General features: G+C 32.3%; 1 protein-coding gene across 3 annotated transcripts in view; it reads right to left on the bottom strand.

Annotated features, from left to right (window-relative positions):
* Positions 1-24,080, bottom strand: part of vn (membrane-bound neuregulin protein vein) — a 56,630-nt gene extending 32,550 nt beyond the window's left edge. The window contains exon 1 of one of the 3 annotated variants that reach the window (XR_014179398.1): positions 22,230-24,074. Coding sequence is in view for 1 of the 3 variants with exons in the window: in XM_081987549.1 (XP_081843675.1) it covers positions 22,230-22,980 (751 nt within the window). In the remaining 2 variants the exon portion in view is untranslated. Of the gene's footprint in view, positions 1-22,229 lie in introns of all 3 variants that reach the window. The other 2 variants (XR_014179399.1, XM_081987549.1) reach the window with 2 other exon arrangements.
* Between the last annotated feature and the right edge of the window lie 320 nt (positions 24,081-24,400).

The following is a 24,400-nucleotide window of genomic DNA, read 5'->3' as shown; positions in this document are numbered from 1 at the left end:
ACCATTTCTAACCAATCAGATCCGTTTTCCACCGAATGATGCGGCATTAATGGGACCACCGCCCTCTATATTAGAACACCTAAAATGTCACTTTTAATGGCGGCGTTAGCGGGTTTTGGTTGGTACACAAACCTATACAGATGCAGTAGAAAATATTTTTTTTTTTATTTTTCCGTGCAGTTGATTAGAAGTTGTGAGTGAAAAATCAAAGAACGCCTCATTCCTGATCCAGATATGTATAGATATGGCTTTTTATACCCAATAAAGTCCAGCCAAAGCAAGTTTGGTTAGAACCCTTTGTCCTGGAAAGTACAACAAACTAATGTGAAAACTGCTCAATCAAAGAAAATTTGGAAATCCTTGAAGCTAGGTAAGCAAAACTGGTAAATGGGTTTTATATTATTACCAAGACCTTTCTTTTAAAATGTAAATGTGCCAATGGAACTTCTAAAAGCTGTCCTGTTTCTTCAGAGTAAACCTTTGTTGCTCTCAAAATGTGTATGTAAGAGGCAATAAGTTTACTGAATGAGAAAGCATATTGTACTTACCACTGAGTATTGTGTTGGAGTAAAATCATTCCAGTTTAAAGCTTTCAACCACTGTTGGGTTCGAGCAGGGTCTTTTAGACACTTTTGGGCCTTTCACCAAATTGCTTTTACAATTTGGCAAACAACAAGTGGACGGCATATTGTAGAGGCAATAGAATTTAAGTTAAAAAACCAACAACAAATTATAGAACAATGAAGGAACAATAACAATAGTGATAACACAATAAAATGAACACAAACCTACACTTTCACTAGAACAATAAACATATAAACAACAATATATAATAGCAAACAAAAATTACTTTAACAAGAAATTCCAAGTTTTGACTTTAAACCTTAAAAATTAATTTAATCATCGAAAAACTCCACAATACAAACAAATGCAAACTGTCAACCACTATTTCGGCCATATTGGAATTTTTGGCATGCACCTTATTGGCTTTCTTGTACAGAGGGCGGTGATGGGACTGTTCCTAGATTTGAAAACGCCATTTGTACTTTCTAGCTCATAGAGTTGAGTACAGATGTCACCATATGTTGCACAACAACTATGATATACATAAATATCGACATCATAATTTATTTAGTTCTCGGTCCAGTGAAATCAATCATTCAATTTTTTCCTTGATAATGCACGAGTTATCTTATATTAACTAATTGTAGTAAATAAACATTAATTCGATTGACTGATTGCTTAATTTATTATCTATTTAAACGAGTTTTTTGCCTGTTGAATGACATAATTTTGCGTTTAAGTTCCATAAAATTCACTTTATTACTGGATTTCATAGTTTAAAATTGTAATAATGCATGAAATTGTGGCACTGCATCCAAAGATTCACACGTCACGTACACCTAATTCCAATTTTTCCACTTATTTAACGATGTGTGTGTCCAGGCTACTACGAGTTTACTATTTTTATGATCCTATTAACCCAGTTCGAACGGATTCAGGGGGCAATGAATTTGTCGTATTTTCCGAAAACCGAATCAAATCTAAAATCGTTTGATGATTATTAGCGAAAGTGTATTGAAACGCGATAGCGTTGTTGTTTGGCAAGTGGCGCACATTTGTCACTCGCACTTCAATCAAAATCATAAATTTGTAGAAACATACCAGTAGTGGAATCGTAAACATAAAACTTTTTACTATTATTTTTTTATTTTGGCACTATCTGGACTTATTTTTTAAAGTTTCTGGAAACGTTATGGTATATAAAATGACTACTTTGTGGGCTGGATTATTATGATGTGGGAGCATTATGTTTTGATGACCAAACCGTGGTAGTAGTGTTCCAGATGTTAGCTAGCTGACTTGATTGATTATACAATTTGCAAAAGTGTAACTCTAAAATAAACAAGATGATGATGTTAAACTACCAAAACCTACCTTATACAGGCTGGTCTTAATTTTATCGCCACACCGACAAAACATTTGACCTAGGCAACGAAGCATGAAACTCCTATTATTGTCTGAGTTTAAGTATTAAGAGTACTGACACGTCTCCATACATCCAATAATAATCAATTCGTTCTGATATATCCGTTTTTGTTTTCGAGCTTCCCTTAATTAAGCGACTGCTGATGATACATCATTATATTCTATTTGGCTTTTGGATGTAAGTTGTTTTAATTGGCAATTAGTACAAGTTTTCAAGTTAATTTAGACGACAAACATTGAATTTTAATATTAACAATTATTATTGAACAAAATCATTATTTATAAATAATTTTGAAGTACTACTTAATTAAGCTTGTAATTCAAATAGAATAATTATTGGTGAAACCTTCTAAAAAAATGGAAACTATCATAAGCCAGTATTTTAATGCACACCATTAAGTGGTTTGTTGAAAAGTTACTTAACCTAACTTTGGGTTTGGACAAGTTGCTGTTTTGTTAAACACTAAACCCAAATTTACAGAATTTTATTTGTCGCAATAGTTGTTTTGAATGTGACATTTTTAGTGTTGTCCTTTACATTCAAAGCTTATTAACTTAGCTGTTCTAAAACATGTTAATACTTTCTAGACCCTTAAATCATTCCAAAAATGGATGTTACCCTCACTTGTCACAGTTTGTACGAAAAAGTGAGTAGTTTACTTAATTAAATACATGAAACCAAATTCAACCTTATTAACATAATTTTGGTGTGTTTTCAATGTGACATTTTGCTTGTTGTATGTCACATTCAAAGCTTAACTTAGCTAGCCTAAAATTGCTTCTTGAATCATTGTAAAAAAAATGTTCATAAGGTTGATTTACTTACGGAGAACCTAAATAGTTTATCCAATTTTCTCGAGCAAAATTCAATCTTTATAATAGTTTTAGGGTTGTATTTTGAATGTGACATTTTTGCAGTTTTCTACCACAATCAAAACTCCACTTACCCTAAAATACTGAAAAACCCCTCTAAATTACCTACTGAATGGGTTATATCGCTTAAAAATTTAATGTCTTCTACCTAAAACTACATATCATCATAATTATTGGTATACCAGCTTCAGTTATATGGAGTATTATTATAATCCTAGTTATTTTGTGCATTTTGCATTAAATTTCTCTTATTAATCAGGATTAAAGCTATTCTGCCACTATTCACAAATTCACTCGTCAATAATAATTGAATTAATTTAAGTTTGCAAAAATTAACCTTTAACTTGGAAGTTTCATTGAATTGTGCAGTAGGCGAATGTCGAGGACAAGGATGGCGACTTCCGTTTTGCTGGCTTAATGCACAAAGGGAGTATATAGGTGTGGTAAATCCAAAACCGACCATAGGAAAACCGTCTAACGGACAGAGAAACGTACATTATTGCATGCGCGGGACTAACGCCAAGTATCACCAATACCGTCGACAAAATTAATTTTATCGACGGTATTGGCGTTTGGCAACAGCGCGCTGAAAATATGGCCTACTTGATATTTTTTCCGTTTGAATTGTAACTTTTTTATTTGAACTCTTTAAGATTTCCCGAAAACGTCATTAGAAAGAGGATAAAAAATACTACAAAATGAGCCAAAACTGGGCTTTCTAGCTCTTCACGTTACCGAGATATTGAATTTCAAAAAGTAGTAAAAAAAGACCCGTAATACCCCCCCATTCTTTCAATTTTTTTGAAAAATTAAAAATTTTAAAGTGCTTTTTTTCTACTTATTTCACCTAATTTAAGGTCCTTAGGTATAAATATGTCCTTTGCTGTGCATTGGAACCCTTATAAAGCAAAATAAAAAATGTCCAAAAATGCACTTTTTGCAAAAATTGCATTTTTTCAATTTTTGAATGATTGTAACTTTTTTATTTGAACTCTTTAAGATTTCCCGAAAACGTCATTAGAAAGAGGATAAAAATACTACAAAATGAGCCAAAACTGGGCTTTCTAGCTCTTCACGTTACCGAGATATTGAATTTCAAAAAGTAGTAAAAAAAGACCCATAATACCCCCCCATTCTTTCAATTTTTTTGAAAAATTAAAAATTTTAAAGTGCTTTTTTTGTACTTATTTCACCTAATTTAAGGTCCTTAGGTATTAATATGTCCTTTGCTGTGCATTGGAACCCTTATAAAGCAAAATAAAAAATGTCCAAAAATGCACTTTTTGCAAAAATTGCATTTTTTCAATTTTTGAATGATTGTAACTTTTTTATTTGAACTCTTTAAGATTTCCCGAAAACGTCATTAGAAAGAGGATAAAAAATACTACAAAATGAGCCAAAACTGGGCTTTCTAGCTCTTCACGTTACCGAGATATTGAATTTCAAAAAGTAGTAAAAAAAGACCCATAATACCCCCCCATTCTTTCAATTTTTTTGAAAAATTAAAAATTTTAAAGTGCTTTTTTTGTACTTATTTCACCTAATTTAAGGTCCTTAGGTATTAATATGTCCTTTGCTGTGCATTGGAACCCTTATAAAGCAAAATAAAAAATGTCCAAAAATGCACTTTTTGCAAAAATTGCATTTTTTCAATTTTTGAATGATTGTAACTTTTTTATTTGAACTATTTAAGATTTCCCGAAAACGTCATTAGAAAGAGGATAAAAAATACTACAAAATGAGCCAAAACTGGGCTTTCTAGCTCTTCACGTTACCGAGATATTGAATTTCAAAAAGTAGTAAAAAAAGACCCGTAATACCCCCCCATTCTTTCAATTTTTTTGAAAAATTAAAAATTTTAAAGTGCTTTTTTTGTACTTATTTCACCTAATTTAAGGTCCTTAGGTATAAATATGTCCTTTGCTGTGCATTGGAACCCTTATAAAGCAAAATAAAAAATGTCCAAAAATGCACTTTTTGCAAAAATTGCATTTTTTCAATTTTTGAATGATTGTAACTTCTTTATTTGAACTCTTTAAGATTTCCCGAAAACGTCATTAGAAAGAGGATAAAAAATACTACAAAATGAGCCAAAACTGGGCTTTCTAGCTCTTCACGTTACCGAGATATTGAATTTCAAAAAGTAGTAAAAAAAGACCCATAATACCCCCCCATTCTTTCAATTTTTTTGAAAAATTAAAAATTTTAAAGTGCTTTTTTTGTACTTATTTCACCTAATTTAAGGTCCTTAGGTATTAATATGTCCTTTGCTGTGCATTGGAACCCTTATAAAGCAAAATAAAAAATGTCCAAAAATGCACTTTTTGCAAAAATTGCATTTTTTCAATTTTTGAATGATTGTAACTTTTTTATTTGAACTCTTTAAGATTTCCCGAAAACGTCATTAGAAAGAGGATAAAAAATACTACAAAATGAGCCAAAACTGGGCTTTCTAGCTCTTCACGTTACCGAGATATTGAATTTCAAAAAGTAGTAAAAAAAGACCCGTAATACCCCCCCATTCTTTCAATTTTTTTGAAAAATTAAAAATTTTAAAGTGCTTTTTTTGTACTTATTTCACCTAATTTAAGGTCCTTAGGTATTAATATGTCCCTTGCTGTGCATTGGAACCCTTATAAAGCAAAATAAAAAATGTCCAAAAATGCACTTTTTGCAAAAATTGCATTTTTTCAATTTTTGAATGATTGTAATTTTTTTATTTGAACTCTTTAAGATTTCCCGAAAACGTCATTAGAAAGAGGATAAAAAATACTACAAAATGAGCCAAAACTGGGCTTTCTAGCTCTTCACGTTACCGAGATATTGAATTTCAAAAAGTAGTAAAAAAAGACCCTTAATACCCCCCCATTCTTTCAATTTTTTTGAAAAATTAAAAATTTTAAAGTGCTTTTTTTGTACTTATTTCACCTAATTTAAGGTCCTTAGGTATTAATATGTCCTTTGCTGTGCATTGGAACCCTTATAAAGCAAAATAAAAAATGTCCAAAAATGCACTTTTTGCAAAAATTGCATTTTTTCAATTTTTGAATGATTGTAACTTTTTTATTTGAACTATTTAAGATTTCCCGAAAACGTCATTAGAAAGAGGATAAAAAATACTACAAAATGAGCCAAAACTGGGCTTTCTAGCTCTTCACGTTACCGAGATATTGAATTTCAAAAAGTAGTAAAAAAAGACCCGTAATACCCCCCCATTCTTTCAATTTTTTTGAAAAATTAAAAATTTTAAAGTGCTTTTTTTGTACTTATTTCACCTAATTTAAGGTCCTTAGGTATAAATATGTCCTTTGCTGTGCATTGGAACCCTTATAAAGCAAAATAAAAAATGTCCAAAAATGCACTTTTTGCAAAAATTGCATTTTTTCAATTTTTGAATGATTGTAACTTTTTTATTTGAACTCTTTAAGATTTCCCGAAAACGTCATTAGAAAGAGGATAAAAAATACTACAAAATGAGCCAAAACTGGGCTTTCTAGCTCTTCACGTTACCGAGATATTGAATTTCAAAAAGTAGTAAAAAAAGACCCGTAATACCCCCCCATTCTTTCAATTTTTTTGAAAAATTAAAAATTTTAAAGTGCTTTTTTTGTACTTATTTCACCTAATTTAAGGTCCATAGGTATTAATATGTCCTTTGCTGTGCATTGGAACCCTTATAAAGCAAAATAAAAAATTCCAAAAATGCACTTTTTGCAAAAATTGCATTTTTTCAATTTTTGAATGATTGTAACTTTTTTATTTGAACTCTTTAAGATTTCCCGAAAACGTCGTTAGAAAGAGGATAAAAAATACTACAAAATGAGCCAAAACTGGGCTTTCTAGCTCTTCACGTTACCGAGATATTGAATTTCAAAAAGTAGTAAAAAAAGACCCATAATACCCCCCCATTCTTTCAATTTTTTTGAAAAATGAAAATTTTTAAAGTGCTTTTTTTGTACTTATTTCACCTAATTTAAGGTCCTTTGGTATAAATATGTCCTTTGCTGTGCATTGGAACCCTTATAAAGCAAAATAAAAAATGTCCAAAATTGCACTTTTTGCAAAAATTGCTTTTTTTCTATTTTTGAATGATTGTAACTTTTTTATTTGAACTCTTTAAGATTTCCCGAAAACGTCATTAGAAAGAGGATAAAAAATACTACAAAATGAGCCAAAACTGGGCTTTCTAGCTCTTCACGTTACCGAGATATTGAATTTCAAAAAGTAGTAAAAAAAGACCCGTAATACTCTTTCAATTTTTTTGAAAAATTAAAAATTTTAAAGTGCTTTTTTTGTACTTATTTCACCTAATTTAAGGTCCTTAGGTATAAATATGTCCTTTGCTGTGCATTGGAACCCCTATAAAGCAAAATAAAAAATGTCCAAAAATGCACTTTTTGCAAAAATTGCATTTTTTCAATTTTTGAATGATTGTAACTTTTTTATTTGAACTCTTTAAGATTTCCCGAAAACGTCATTAGAAAGAGGATAAAAAATACTACAAAATGAGCCAAAACTGGGCTTTCTAGCTCTTCACGTTACCGAGATATTGAATTTCAAAAAGTAGTAAAAAAAGACCCGTAATACCCCCCATTCTTTCAATTTTTTTGAAAAATTAAAAATTTTAAAGTGCTTTTTTTGTACTTATTTCACCTAATTTAAGGTCCTTAGGTATTAATATGTCCTTTGCTGTGCATTGGAACCCTTATAAAGCAAAATAAAAAATGTCCAAAAATGCACTTTTTGCAAAAATTGCATTTTTTCAATTTTTGAATGATTGTAACTTTTTTATTTGAACTCTTTAAGATTTCCCGAAAACGTCATTAGAAAAGGGATAGAAAATACTACAAAATGAGCCAAAACTGGGCTTTCTAGCTCCTCACGTTACCGAGATATTGAATTTCAAAAAGTAGTAAAAAAAGACCCGTAATACCCCCCCATTCTTTCAATTTTTTTGAAAAATTGAAAATTTTAAAGTGCTTTTTTTGTACTTATTTCACCTAATTTAAGGTCCTTTGGTATAAATATGTCCTTTGCTGTGCATTGGAACCCTTATAAAGCAAAATAAAAAATGTCCAAAATTGCACTTTTTGCAAAAATTGCTTTTTTTCTATTTTTGAATGATTGTAACTTTTTTATTTGAACTCTTTAAGATTTCCCAAAAACGTCATTAGAAAGAGGATAAAAAATACTACAAAATGAGCCAAAACTGGGCTTTCTAGCTCTTCACGTTACCGAGATATTGAATTTCAAAAAGTAGTAAAAAAAGACCCGTAATACCCCCCCATTCTTTCAATTTTTTTGAAAAATTAAAAATTTTAAAGTGCTTTTTTTGTACTTATTTCACCTAATTTAAGGTCCTTTGGTATAAATATGTCCTTTGCTGTGCATTGGAACCCTTATAAAGCAAAATAAAAAATGTCCAAAATTGCACTTTTTGCAAAAATTGCATTTTTTCTATTTTTGAATGATTGTAACTTTTTTATTTGAACTCTTTAAGATTTCCCGAAAACGTCATTAGAAAGAGGATAAAAAATACTACAAAATGAGCCAAAACTGGGCTTTCTAGCTCTTCACGTTACCGAGATATTGAATTTCAAAAAGTAGTAAAAAAAGACCCATAATACCCCCCCATTCTTTCAATTTTTTTGAAAAATTAAAAATTTTAAAGTGCTTTTTTTGTATTTATTTCACCTAATTTAAGGTCCTTAGGTATAAATATGTCCTTTGCTGTGCATTGGAACCCTTATAAAGCAAAATAAAAAATGTCCAAAAATGCACTTTTTGCAAAAATTGCATTTTTTCAATTTTTGAATGATTGTAACTTTTTTATTTGAACTCTTTAAGATTTCCCGAAAACGTCATTAGAAAAGGGATAAAAAATACTACAAAATGAGCCAAAACTGGGCTTTCTAGCTCCTCACGTTACCGAGATATTGAATTTCAAAAAGTAGTAAAAAAAGACCCGTAATACCCCCCCATTCTTTCAATTTTTTTGAAAAATTAAAAATTTTAAAGTGCTTTTTTTGTACTTATTTCACCTAATTTAAGGTCCTTAGGTATAAATATGTCCTTTGCTGTGCATTGGAACCCTTATAAAGCAAAATAAAAAATGTCCAAAAATGCACTTTTTGCAAAAATTGCATTTTTTCAATTTTTGAATGATTGTAACTTTTTTATTTGAACTCTTTAAGATTTCCCGAAAATGTCATTAGAAAAGGGATAGAAAATACTACAAAATGAGCCAAAACTGGGCTTTCTAGCTCTTCACGTTACCGAGATATTGAATTTCAAAAAGTAGTAAAAAAAGACCCATAATACCCCCCCATTCTTTCAATTTTTTTGAAAAATTAAAAATTTTAAAGTGCTTTTTTTGTACTTATTTCACCTAATTTAAGGTCCTTAGGTATTAATATGTCCTTTGCTGTGCATTGGAACCCTTATAAAGCAAAATAAAAAATGTCCAAAAATGCTCTTTTTGCAAAAATTGCATTTTTTCAATTTTTGAATGATTGTAACTTCTTTATTTGAACTCTTTAAGATTTCCCGAAAACGTCATTAGAAAGAGGATAAAAAATACTACAAAATGAGCCAAAACTGGGCTTTCTAGCTCTTCACGTTACCGAGATATTGAATTTCAAAAAGTAGTAAAAAAAGACCCATAATACCCCCCCATTCTTTCAATTTTTTTGAAAAATGAAAAATTTTAAAGTGCTTTTTTTGTACTTATTTCACCTAATTTAAGGTCCTTTGGTATTAATATGTCCTTTGCTGTGCATTGGAACCCTTATAAAGCAAAATAAAAAATGTCCAAAATTGCACTTTTTGCAAAAATTGCATTTTTTCAATTTTTGAATGATTGTAACTTTTTTATTTGAACTCTTTAAGATTTCCCGAAAACGTCATTAGAAAAGGGATAGAAAATACTACAAAATGAGCCAAAACTGGGCTTTCTAGCTCCTCACGTTACCGAGATATTGAATTTCAAAAAGTAGTAAAAAAAGACCCGTAATACCCCCCCATTCTTTCAATTTTTTTGAAAAATTGAAAATTTTAAAGTGCTTTTTTTGTACTTATTTCACCTAATTTAAGGTCCTTTGGTATAAATATGTCCTTTGCTGTGCATTGGAACCCTTATAAAGCAAAATAAAAAATGTCCAAAATTGCACTTTTTGCAAAAATTGCTTTTTTTCTATTTTTGAATGATTGTAACTTTTTTATTTGAACTCTTTAAGATTTCCCAAAAACGTCATTAGAAAGAGGATAAAAAATACTACAAAATGAGCCAAAACTGGGCTTTCTAGCTCTTCACGTTACCGAGATATTGAATTTCAAAAAGTAGTAAAAAAAGACCCGTAATACCCCCCCATTCTTTCAATTTTTTTGAAAAATTAAAAATTTTAAAGTGCTTTTTTTGTACTTATTTCACCTAATTTAAGGTCCTTTGGTATAAATATGTCCTTTGCTGTGCATTGGAACCCTTATAAAGCAAAATAAAAAATGTCCAAAATTGCACTTTTTGCAAAAATTGCATTTTTTCTATTTTTGAATGATTGTAACTTTTTTATTTGAACTCTTTAAGATTTCCCGAAAACGTCATTAGAAAGAGGATAAAAAATACTACAAAATGAGCCAAAACTGGGCTTTCTAGCTCTTCACGTTACCGAGATATTCCGTCTTAGTCCCGCGCATGCAATAATATACGTTTCTCTAGGTCCGTTACACGGTCGGTTTTGAATTTACCACACCTGTATGTTACTTCCTGATACTTTTTTCTCAAAGTTCTTCACTTAGAAGTCTCGAATCCATTTAGGCGCGTCTATAACATAAGGTTTTAATAAATTTTTTTGCTAAGGCCCAGTACTACTCAGTTCAAAATAACTTTATTCTAAGGAAAATATCTATGGAAACCCTGAAATCAGACGCTGCTAATGGTCAATTCCGTCATTTCTATAGAAATTATCCTAAGAAAAAATTTATACGGAGGTGAAAGTACCGGCCCTAAGTCAAATTATTTGCAGAATATTAGCTGACAAACGTAATTTTATCAAGTTGTAAACACCAAGAACACACTGACTCTATTAATAACAAAATAATCATTATTAGATTAAATTGTTGTAAAAAAGAGTGGATTTTACAGGCGTGCAAGAAAGTCTTTCTCTCTAGACCGAAAAAGAACCGAAATCTATACCACCGAACTGTTATTTTGTTTAATTATAGCAGAATTTGGAATGGATGTGAGGAGGTGTTAACAGACATAAAGCAGCTGGTACCTACACTTTTGAAGCTAAATGAATTTTCAATAAAATAACTTTGCTAAGCAGACAGAGGATCGTATTTACTTAAGGGATATGGCAGAAAGTGCGTTGTTGACGTGTTTATTTTTCATACGTTTTATGGTGCATTTTCAACAAACTCGCATGGTGCATGTGACGCGAATTGTATGTTTTGGCAGTCTTTTCTTCTCAGAAGAGTTATAAATGTGTTCGGTTAATTGGCTCTTGACTTCCATTATTTTGTGCAATTATACAGTCATCGGGTAATGAAAATCTCAACTTGTTTTCCTCCTGATGAAAAATCACGATCGACGGCGGCCAGCTCGTTTTGTAACCAAATATCGGCGACATAATTAAAAATAAAAATAAAATTTCGGTAAATCTTGTAAAAGCTTACGTTCCGTCTAAGCCAGAGCTAACCAAATGTGATGAGGAGCATTAACTTGGCAGCTCTTCCAGACAGCCCAAAATAGCCGCACATTATAGTCGCAATACCAAACAGTCTGCTGCCGCGAATCAGTCTCTGTAATAACGCTGTAGATACTCACTTTACGTCTTTTAAGAGCCATACAGGGTGCCGGAAAAGTGCAGCTTTATTGATCTTACATCATAAATTTTATTGCGGTTTACCACACGTTTCGGCGGATCTCGTTGCGCCAACAGATTGTTAAACACCCAAGATCACTAAACTGTTAACCACTTCATTTGCTTTTGTTTTTGCTATTCCTCTCAAATACGTATCAATAACCGTCTTTAATTAGAATCAGCTATAGAAAATAGTCTAAAAACTTTTTTACTACTAGGAATGGTCTTATGATTCGCTTTCTCAGACTGTCATCCTGGTTGAGTGTCTGAAACTGGCATTTAGGAACTAAAAAAAGTCCGGAAATCAAGACAAAAATTGTATTGTGCATGAAACTCATTTTTTACTACTAAAAATAATATAAAAGTTGACTTTTAATGCTAGAACGGACCTTACTAGGGCTAAAGAGAGTCCAAAAGTATATTTTCAAGACTTTAATTGGTGTACAACACAATTTTCTGGACTGGACAACAAGTCTAGAAGTAAATTAAATTTTCGGACTATTTTATTTCTAAAAATTAGTTCTCAAGACTATTATTGTAGCATTTGGTACCAACATTTTTTACTTTTATTACTGAAGAAACTTGACTTTTGGAAATAGTCTTAAACTCGATTTTTCAGTCTTAAAAAGCACTAAAAACAGTCTGAATTTCTTAGAGGTGCTACAATTTATTGCACCTATGAGTGTAGAAGTCAATTTAATAGTGAAGAAGCTTGAAATAACATTTTTAAGACTATGGTCAGTGGACACACTGGCTTTTAGGCCTGATAAGTCAAAAACTTTGTAAAGATAGTCTTGAAACTCGATTTGAGGCACTGAAAACAGCCTTAAAACACTAAAAACAGTCTAGTTTATTAAGAAATACCCGAATTTTTAGCACTGAGGTGTCTAGAAGTCGATTTAATAGTAACAAAGCTTGGAATGCTATTTTAAGTCTATGAAGAATGTAAAAATTGTTTTTTAAGTTTGCTATGTCAATAACTTGGTGAAGATAGTCTTGAAACTCGATTTTCCAAGCTGAAAGCAGTTTTGAAGCACTAAAAATAGTCCAGAATTCGAAGAAAATTAAAAGCAAAGTAAAAAGCACGAAAAGTTTGTTTTCGGGGGTAATTGCACAAGTGCATAAAAATTACCGATAATTTTGCATAAAAACTTGTTATCTCTTAACTGCATGAGTTTATTTTCATATTTTTTTGGCGAAAGAGCCCGACACCGAAGGTGGAGGGCTTTTTTAGAAAAAAATATGAAAATGACCGAATGCAGTTTGCAAAGATAACAAGTTTAAACGCAGAATTATCAGGTCATTTTTAAGGCACGAATGTAATTTTGGGGAATATTTCCCGAATAAAGAAAATGTTTTGGTTTTGCTGCAACTATAGGTTGCTCAATGGAGCTCAATGAACAAGTTCCAAACCGTTTATTAATTTTTGTTGACATCGCGTTTGACATTTTTTGGTTATAAAAAGTCAAAAAACTGCGCAAGGATAACAATTAGTATACTAGCAATAGGCTCTACAACAATGCAGTCGTTATAGATACGTACAGTGCAATTATCGAAATGCAATTATCACTTTAGAATGCAATTATCGCTGTCATTCTGGTGAAAATGCACTGCTCATATGGGACATTTAACACATGAGGGAAATATTCAAGATAATTTTCATGAATCTAATGTGAATGTCCTGCATCTAAGACTATTTTCAAGACTAAAATATTGAAATTTGTCTTCAAATTATGAAAACTTATACTTACTTACTTCAAATGCAAATTTTAAGCTTCTGATGTCACTTTTCATTAGTTCAGTCACATTTTGGGAATCAAGTCTATTTTTAAGGTTTAAATGTATGAATTTGTAGTAACAAATTCTTGAAAAAGTAGTTTTTATGTCTACAAGTCAATTTTTAGTATTAAAGTCTCTCGATTTGCATGAAAACTGGTTGCAAACACAATTTTTAAGCTTCTGAAATTTTTATCTTTTCTAATTCAATTTTCAAAACTAAAGTCGTTTAGTTTGTCTGGAAACTATGAAAACTGGCTACAATAATATTTTTTAAACTTCTTAAGTGAATTTTCCGTTTCCAAGACAATTTTTAAGTTGGGTTGGGTTAGTTTTGGGTCTTTGACCGTAATAACGTGTAATAAAGTGCTTGTTCCAAATTTGATCAATATTGCTCCAACGGTCTGACAGTTATGACAAAAAAAAACGGATTTTTAAACAGAAATTTGAAGGACTGTTTTTTTTTTGTTTAGGAAGCACTTTTCAGGAAAATGACATAATGAATGTGAACTTATTTTTTAATTGGTTATGGATTGGTGAATTATTGACATTTAAAACTGGACCACCCTGTATATACTCCACTCTTCTGTATGATGTGGAAGCTTGGACGCTGTCAGACGCTATGGAAATGTGGATTTGCGGAAGAATTCTTAGAATCTCTTGGATAGAAAGAGTTACAATATATCATGAGAAATAATAAATACAGAATTCTTCAAAACATAATCCAAGGCAAAGTTGATGGCCGACGAGGGCCTGGAAGAAGAAGAATTTCATGGCTGGCTAACCTTGCGAAAATGGTTTGGAACAACATTTACTGAACTGTTCCGATGGGCAGCCAATAAGATAAGAGAAGAAGTGTGTCGAAAAAACAAAAAGTCAGGTTTGAAAGTAACATTTTGCCAATTATGACCGCGTTTGTCCGGTTCTAAGTTAACTAAACACAATATACCAATACAAGCATTAACAAAAAAAGAGCAGTTTGAAATTCAAATCTGGTAACTTATACTAAGTCAACAATGCTCTCTGTATCTTTTTATCCAGACACCCTGTATATGCATGTCACACCTGTTTAATTTAAATTGATAGTTTACACTCTATGTTTTTGTGTAAAATTTCTCATTACTATGAAGAGTCTATCGTTTACACAGTTCTTGAAGTTGCGTTCAAATAATCGTACCAGAATTGTAAACGGTTTTAACGATTCCGATTAAACGTGAAAATGCAATAATAATCGTTAATTAATTGTGACGGTAATCGTAAACGTTGCATCACTAGTTATAACGCCGTACTTTACCAGTAAACTATTTAGGAAATATTTTAAGATCTAACGACATTAATGGTATTACCAAATCGTAATGTACGTGAAACTAATGTTGTGATCAGCCTTATTAGCACCAGAAGTGCACGTACCGAATGCAAACCACGTTGGCTTAATTTCGTATGGAAATTATAGTTTTCACGGTGTGCAGACGTTGGCGGCTTAAAAAGCTTCCGGATGAGTTCCAATCCACCCTCCCCAGACCACTTAGCACCCAATTAAACAAAAACAGCCATTAGCGCAGAACACGTGCTGTCAAGTATAAAACAGACACGTTAAACTACTTGCCCGCGAGTATGCGGTTAAAGAGGGAGAGATAACGATTTTTTGGGTCTTAAAATCACTAATTAACAGTTTAATAACGTTGTTTTGATAAGTATCATAATTAGCTCGTTCGATTTTTAGTCTCAATCATTTTCCAAGCAAAATTTTGCAAAAAACTATCTATGCACAGTTTAGGCCCAGTTGTACAACAGTGATTCAATATTTGAACCGAGGGGTAAACCGCTGGGTCATTATGGTGTACAAACTTTAGGAATTAATGGGAATTACTGGAGGTACATTGGTATTTTAAAAACTATTAATAGAATTGGGAACGTCTAAATTATATTATAAAAAAATTCTATCTAATCTATCATTGGAATTTAAACGTAAATAATGTTTGGTAATTTTAATGAATTTCGTTGGAATACAATAAAAAATTATGAATTTTGTAACTATATTTTTAAAAATTTTCACGTTCTCTAGCGACAAAACCGTACCCCTAACCCATCAACTTTTATAGGTCAATAGAAAGCTTGTTTCATTGGATATCCATTGGCATATAAAAGTTTATACAAAGTGTGGCAAATAAGCTAGTTATTGACGATTGAACGAAAGAATGCACCAACAAAGTCATGAAAAAATTAGTCAATTTTGACACCCTCTAGCGACCAAACCCTCTAACCTATCCATTCAAATTGGGAGACTGTTAGAAAGTTAATTTCATTGGCTATCTATTGACGTATAAAACGCTACTAAAAATGGTGCAAATAAACGAGTTATTGAAGATTGAACAAAAGGATGCACGAAAAAAGTCATAAAAAATTAGTCAACTTTGACGCTCTCTAGCGGCCAAACCGCCTAACCTATCAATCCATGTTGGGAGACTGTTAGAAAGTTCATTTCATTGGCTATCCATTGACGTATAAAACACTACTAAAAATGGTGCAAATAAACGAGTTATTGAAGATTGAACAAAAGGATGCACGAAAAAAGTCATAAAAAAATAGTCAACTTTGACGCTCTCTAGCGGCCAAATCGTCTAACCTATCAATCCATGTTGGGAGACTGTTAGAAAGTTCATTTCATTGGCTATCCATTGACGTATAAAACGCTACTAAAAATGGTGCAAATAAACGAGTTATTGAAGATTGAACAAAAGGATGCACGAAAAAAGTCAGAAAAAAATAGTCAACTTTGACGCTCTCTAGCGGCCAAACCGTCTAACCTATCAATTCATGTTGGGAACTTTTTAGAAAGGTCATTCCATTGGTTCTCCATTGACGTATAAAACTAACACAAAATAGTGCAATTAAGCGGGTTTTTAAATATTAAACAAAAGGTTCCCCCAAAAAATTGACGCCCTCTAGTGGCTAAACGGTACCACTAACCAACTGACTTTTCTACGTCAATATAAAGCTCATTTAATTGGCTGTCCATCGACATATAAAAGTATATACAAAGTGTTACAAATACGCGTGTTATCTACGGTTTACAGACAGGGTGCCCCAGAAACACTTTTTGACGGGTTAGAGCTAATTTAACCCTGAAAAATTAAGAAAACACGGTTACATGAGCTACTAGGTCTACTACGATGTAATATGCATAGAAATGTCTTTTTGCAAATTACATTTTTCGTAAAGGTCAAATTTGCCTGAAACACCACCACTATTCCAATGGGTTTTGCGTTATGTTGGCCACTTAGTGCAAGCGAAAATCGACTGTAATGATTTTATTTCTACAGTTTTGCTACGGCTCTAAATTTGACACTCACTAGATTTGTGGCAAATATCAGGGCCATACCTGACCGATTTAAAAAAAATGTGAGTGGTTACAGTCAAGAAAAACGTTTAGTTAGCTTTGGATCCATTGACGTATAAAAGTATTGCAAAATAAACGAGTTGTTTGACAGTTTTGACTGAATTTGACAGCTACTACTTAACCTTCAATAACTCGAATAATTTTTTAAATAAGTGATCTAATACAAACTTAAAATTATTGTTTTGGAGACTGGAAATATTAAATTTCATATAGAACGGTAAATATCTCAGAAACGGATACAGAAAAGTGTATGAAATGAATTTGACGTAGAATCCAAAAATGCAATAATATACAAGGTGTCGCATTTAAACTATGCAGCAGTTGATATCGACTTCCGGTTAAATCGTTGCAAGCATTTTTTTTAATTAAAAAAGGTTTTTTTAGATTCTCCAGTCGTTGTAATTTAGAAAATTAGTGGTTATTGTTAGGTTAGGTTAGTTATTGGGAGTTATTAGGAATTACTGGGCATTACAAGGAATTAATGGACATTATTGGCATATTAGGAATTAGTGTACAACTAGGCCTAACTCGATAAAACTTGAACGTCTCGAGATATAACCTATGACAATCATTTTTTTGGAATTTAAATTTGAAAACAGGTTAGCGGGTGATAACTAATTGAAGTAAAATGACAATATCGATTTTTTGCAAGTAACTGATCATGAAAATTGTTCGGTCGATTTATTTAGTAAACCAAACTTCAATAACTTATACCGAGACTTAATCGAACGGAAAGAAACTGCCTTGTTAGTCGGATGAACAAAAGTTATCAAAAACCCTCTCAAATTCGCGGTTTAATGTAAATTAAACGGCGGCCTGATCAGGTTAACCGCAAAGAAAACCAGGATTTATGCACCGTTGAATTGATTTTTAATACCATCCGACTTACTTTTGATTTGTCCGGGCCTGTTTGGCGACAAAGTTCAGCGTGAAGTTGATCGATCAATGCCTGGTAAACAAGGACAATGCCAGAGAGCCCTTTTTGGTAGCGTTCAAATTTTTAAACAAAATCCAACCCGATTGTAATGCAACCATTTAACCGAATCGTCAGCTGTTCTAAACGCAACGAAGTGTGCCGAATATGATAGTTCAGTATTATTATAGGACGGATTTTTGTCGCCAACTGAAGGATGAAAACTCCCTGTATAAATCACACTGTAATTACTTAATTTGGATACTGAACTGGCAATTTTAGGTTCAGAAAAATTTAATAAAGCAGCTTTGTGGTCGTACCGTAAATAAATCGTGCAAATAGGTTACGATGCCTTAAAGAGCCATTTATCCTTAATCTTTAACGAATTAGATAAATGGCACGTTTTAATTATTAAGTAATGAAACTCCTATTATGGCTTCAATGTAAACTATGCAAATGTACCACTAGGCGTTGCGATTTTGTCATATTTTCCACGTTGAACCATTAGTAAAACAATGACTGTAATAGTTACTAATTGGTGTTAATATTAATTGCACGTAATAACCGCTTGGAATATATTGAAACCCAGTAAACTAATGACGAAGAAGAAAAGTACAGGCGACCACACCCAAACATGGCATTCACATTTTGTGACTTATTAGGTATAGCTAACATTTCAAATAACCGATGCTATTAATCAATATAAGTTGTAATAATAGTTGGTATTAGATAATTTCTTGATAAAAATCAGCTAGCCAGTGTACTGATACAGTAAAATCAACTTCTCAAACTACTGAAATTAAAAAAAATCCCAGGAATTTTATAGAAAATTACATTTTGGTTTTTCAGGTGTTTTTGATTGATCTTTTGTGCACAAAGTACTTTAGTATTACTAATTTTTGATTACCACCAGATTATAATAAAAACTCTAATAAAAGAAGAAACAAAATGATTTAAAAAAAGCTGAATAGCAAGCAGCAACAAGTATGTGAAGCAAAATAACCAGGATATCAAAGTAGAATTTAGTTCTCCCCAATCATTCTAGTAGATTCTAAACATATCAGAAAACAATGGCGTGAATCCCGGAATTTCGTCACCGGAATTCGTGCACCTTATCACAACAAAAGATTTGATAACATGATTAAGTAATCCACAACAGATATACAGATAAGTCTATAATGATACTTGAAAAGCCAAGTCAGGGACGTAACTGTGATACCAAAGGCGCCAACTTTCTCAAGTTGAAGGTGTAACAATAATGAAATAAATTTGATATTAGAGTAATTTTCAATCATGTTCTCTTATCTAAATTTGTAAACTTTACGGCAGAATTGTGTGATTTGACATTTAAAACAAAGTCGTAAATCAAAACTGGTCTGCAACATTGTTGCACAGTTTATTTTCAAAGTATTGGGAAGTAAATACTTAAAATGCATTTTAAGAGTGCACAATTTTCAGATCAATCTTTGTTTAACCTCTAGAAAAAGCCACTAGACAATTTCATGCATTTAAAAATTTGGTTTGATCACGTTGCCAATCCAAACAAAGTTCAGTTCATTTAAAAAGTAAATTGTTTACAGTTAAAAACCACTATACTGTTTTAGATCCTAAATTAATGGTAACTATTTGAAATAGCTCTATATCTGGTAAAATATTGTCTGAAACCAAGCTTGAAATCTTTTATTCTTTTGCTACTTTGTATGGAAAATGATTTTATGGTGTAATGCATGCGTTATTACAGGAAAATACTAATTAATAGTGGACAAGGTTCTTAACTATGCAAGTTTTTTTCTTGACAGTTTTATTTCACCGAAACTACAATAGCATCATTCGTTTGTTTGATCTTCATGTCCAACTATGAAAACATAAATTAAGAAAGAATACTTTACTAATTTATATGAAAATAAATCCTGCACTGTAGTGTTTACAAACAATTCTCTGAATTAAAAACTGCAGTTTTTCTTAGAAACAAATTCGATCGTACATCAATCAAATTAATAATTGTAAATTCTGAATAATGAACACAATTTACCCTCGAATTTACCCTTAATTTAAACAGCCTTCAAAGCAAAGAAATACCCAGAAAGCCTTGTATATGAAATATTTTACGCGGTTTTGACTAGTGGCAACAAACTGAGACACATCGGTGAATTGAAAAATAATCAGACCTGAATACTTTAAATATTTGCTCGAATTATGTAGCGGTAATAAAACGAGAATAAATGTGAGTAATTAATAGGTTAATACAGAGAAAATCTCAGTAAATAATTAATGTTACTACTTTTAAAAAACAGTCAACAACAACGGGTCACGTGACGCTCTGGCACTAATCGGCCATATTGGATTATTAATTGTCGTGTCTTGTCCTAGTCAATGATGCTTTCCATGGAAAAGAGGTAGAACGAAGAATTTTAACTAAGTCCGCCATTTTGAAATTGAAAATTGTCACGTGACTGACATTTTATGGAAAAAATGTCTTAGAAAATCAAGGCCATCTTGACCTGTCATCAAAATTGGTCACGTGACTGACACTTACAAAAAAAATTGGAAACATTTGCTATTTAGTGACGTTGTGCAATTAATCAAATTTTCACTGTTTGTAAACAGTTGATAAAGTAATGAAAAACTAAGATGGCGCTACAAGTTAAAAACCGTTATTTTAAAATGTACAACTGTCAATTTTTTTGGGTTTCTCAAGCTGGTCACGTGACAGATTTTACCAACAAAGTATCAAATTTGAAAAAAAAATACAAAATGGCGCTACTCATCACTAATTACTGTTTAGTCAGCCATCTTGAATTTCTAAAAGTCAGCACGTGACTGTCACAATTCTTCACTTTACTTTAAGAGCGTGTATGACCAATATTTTATTATATTTAAATTGCGTTATTGTATGTAATTTATACAAATTAATAGCACGCTTATTACCGATGCTAATAAATGGTAATATATTGTTTTGTATGTGAACAACAGTTTATAAAACGTAAAAATTATAATAATAGATGTGAATGTAACGTTTAAACATAAATGTTCAAGTTAGTTGTAAAAGTCTATTAATTAATTAACAATTATCTACACAAATTTCAAAGTTTTTGACATTATATGTTATCTCAAAAGTAGTTTTTTTTACAGAATAATCATTGTCGCAATATGCTAACTTTTAACTGTGAATATGTGTTTTATAACTACAGTTCGGCTTAAAAAGCAAAACTATTTTCCTCAAAAAAGCATAAAAATGTGTAAAAAAGCTTTAAAAAAAGAGCAAAACTCTTTCAGAGATGCAATTTTTTTAATTTTTTTGAGTTAAGGAAGATCTTTGGACTGTTTTGAAAACTTTAAAACTTAATTACTTAAGGAGCATTTGGAAGGTTTTTGGACAATTTATAGAGCATATTGATGGTACTGGAATGCTTTAAAAGCATTTGGAAATTCTTGGACAGTTCTAGAGTTTTTTGGAAGCTTTTAGACTGTTTTGCTACCTTTTGGGAGCTTCTAGGCTAGTTGAAGAGCATTTGGAATCTTTTAGATCGTGTTGGAAGGCTTTCGACTGCTTGGTAAGCATTTTGGAGTTCCCAGAGTATTTTAAAACCTTTTTAAACCACTTGAGGAGTATTTGGAAGGTTTTTGGACAGTTTAAAGAGCATATATTGGTTCATATAAGGTTCTGAAACGCTTTAGAGGCATTTGGAAATTCTTAGATTGTTCTAAAATTTTTTGCAAGCTTCTAGACTAATTAAAGAGTATTTGGACTCTGTTAGACTGTTCTAAAAGACATTGTATACATTGTTACGTCATTTTAATTTACTTAGATTTTTGCTATAGTGCCATAGAGGCATAGTTGGTTTCCAAGAAAAACATCGGCTCTCATTGGTTGAATTGTCACGTGACATTGACACTTTCTGACAAGTGTGTGTACATATTATCAGAAAAGTTCAAATTGTTTTTCAGAGACTCACATGTGTTGTCCCCTGAAACTTACAAATATAATAAAAAATAATTTAAGACACGAAAAATATAATTTTTTTAGTTAAAACAAAGTAGTTGGATTACTCTGAAAGCAACTGGAATTACAATTTCAAATTCGATTACTTTAAAGTTCAAAAACATCAACTAAAACATTTGCAAGTACTTTTGTTTAGTAATTGAAAAATCACAGTTACAAATATTACAATTATAATTGTTTTGGAAAAGTAATTAAATTACCTGAAAGCATTGGAATCCCATGTTGTAAACATTGATAGCCACAACCAAATTGAAAATTTCAATCATACAAGTTTTTTTTGACAATTAAAATATTTTGAGGGTCAACATTGCATAATAACGAAAGTAGACAAACATATTGTTTATCTTTATCCCACTATCGTAATTCTCAATATGTTTATCAGACAATGCGTTTATCAAAACGAAAAGTACTTACCGAATCGATCACTGCAAACTTTTTTCAAAATTTTCATCATAAAGTCCTGTCGGTTCTCGTTCAGGTGGCTAATCCGTTCGGGTGGGAAAGATGGCGTACATTTATTGTCGTGAGTAATATTAAGGAACACTATGTACTCGTCGGAAACTTTGATATCGGCTTTGACTAGATTTTTCTTGTCACGCGGGTGACAGTTTCTGGTACGATTGGAAAACTGCAGAGTCAAACACTCGTGGATGGGAACTGAAGGGGGCACTTTCAGTCTGTGTTCCGGAAAATTTTCGTTTAAAAAAAAACTAACCGTATAATTTGTCCTTTCGATACCTTGCGCTTTTACACGCAAAACAATATCAGATTGGTATGCTCTCATCGAGAAGTGTTCGGGTTGACACTGCGATTTGATCCGGTGCCGGGAATTACCGGAAGATCGTTGAGATCGCACTGGTTTATTAGTAAGGGGCATGGGAATTGTTATTAGATCGCTCGTAATCGGATCGTTTGTTAAGTTTTGATATACAGTCGCTTCTATATGACCAGTGGGTTTGTTGTGCGGAGCCCTAAAATGCCGCACTCGATCTTGGCTCTGACGAAAAATTCTCCGTAAAAAAACGTTGTCGTAACCTGATAAATACCGTTTGCTACTCGGTGACATATACGCGTTATCTATGGGGATACCAGAACAAATTAAAACAACTAAACTTATTATGAGAAAAACAAGACATATACATCTTTCGAACGATATTTTACACATGTCTGATAGAAGCGCGAATTTGAAATCGGATTTAACCAGAGGGTTAAGCTACGGCCCCGCAGAACGCCGAATTCTCACATCCAGGTACAACAAAATCAGTCTCACCCCGGGGAGGTGATTCGTCATTTTCTAAATTAAACCGGGAAACTATTTCCAAAATTGACATTCCTGATGCACTTTCACATTATATCATCGCGCTTCGTTCACGCTCGATTACAAACAAAATTTGTCGGAAATTGTCTCGGATTCACTGTGACGTCGCGACGCCGCTCGAATTACACTGGAAGAAAAATTTGTCGTGAACCGCACCAGAAAGAGGAATTCCGCGCGCCGCCGGGATAGTACCAGAGTAGCACCGGACAGCACCGAGGGCGATCGATGTTAGCAGTCGTGGAGTTAGAGCTGTACTGAAGCCGGTATAAAGCGGGCCATCTGTCGGCGGACGCCACAACTTGGAGCGGCGGCGCTGCAGCAAACGCGTCGCGACGCTTCCTCAAGGTGCGTCTGGATGAACGCACACCCGCGTACACACTTGGCAAGGCGCCGCCGCTTTGCCAAATTTCGTCATGGCGATGCCATCCGCCAAACTGTGTCGTGCATATACACTATGCTTTCGCCGTCTCCGATCTACGACACTCAAATAGATTACGTTTCGCGAATTCATTGCAACACTCCAAGTCAACAGCCTCCCCTCCCCCCAATGTCTAATTGTTTCAAAGTCGATGTGACAACACTGCATTGTAACCAAGAAAAACTCTTTTTTTCAGCAAAAATAGATGTCTAAAATTGACATTACAATAAATTGTTTCCTCATCAGCCTGTACTTTACTTTCTACTATAATATCTTTACCGATATTGTACTCTAAAAATAAACACTATTACGATATTATTAGAAAATTACGTTTGTATTTATTTCAGGAAAATGTACTTTACAATCAAAAGGACGATAATGAATGCAAATTAGTTTCAACCAAATAGGCTCACCTCACAGTATATATCTGTCCTTGTTTATTTGTATTAAACAGAGAGAAATAGACACACATTCTTTAGTTGACATCCACCATTACCGACAGAACTGTCACTGTCATTGTCCAGGGTGCCTATGATTTCGGTCGGTTTGCCTTGTTGCCTATACAACTGACAATTCGTTTTTTTTTTCAAACTTGGTAGGATATAAACATTATTTATTATAAAATACAGTTGATGGAAAAAAGTTTTATTTTATTAAACCATTTCTATTATTAATCCCTTTCATTAATACACTCGTTGGTTAAATCACTATTAATCTCTCTGTGATATCTTAGGTAACTTTAACTAACTTTGTTTCTTCTGGTAACTCTATGTAACTAAAAAATTATTTGAGAGGCTTTTTGCTATAACAAAATGCCCTTAGAGGTTTCTGGCAGTTTCAAACTGTCTT

Source organism: Ips typographus, linkage group LG9, assembly GCF_016097725.1.
Source record: "Ips typographus isolate SLU linkage group LG9, UJ_Ityp_2.0, whole genome shotgun sequence".
NCBI lineage: Eukaryota > Metazoa > Arthropoda > Insecta > Coleoptera > Curculionidae > Ips > Ips typographus.
The sequence above is the reverse complement of the archived record's forward strand: the minus strand, read 5'-3'. Positions and strand labels throughout refer to the sequence as shown.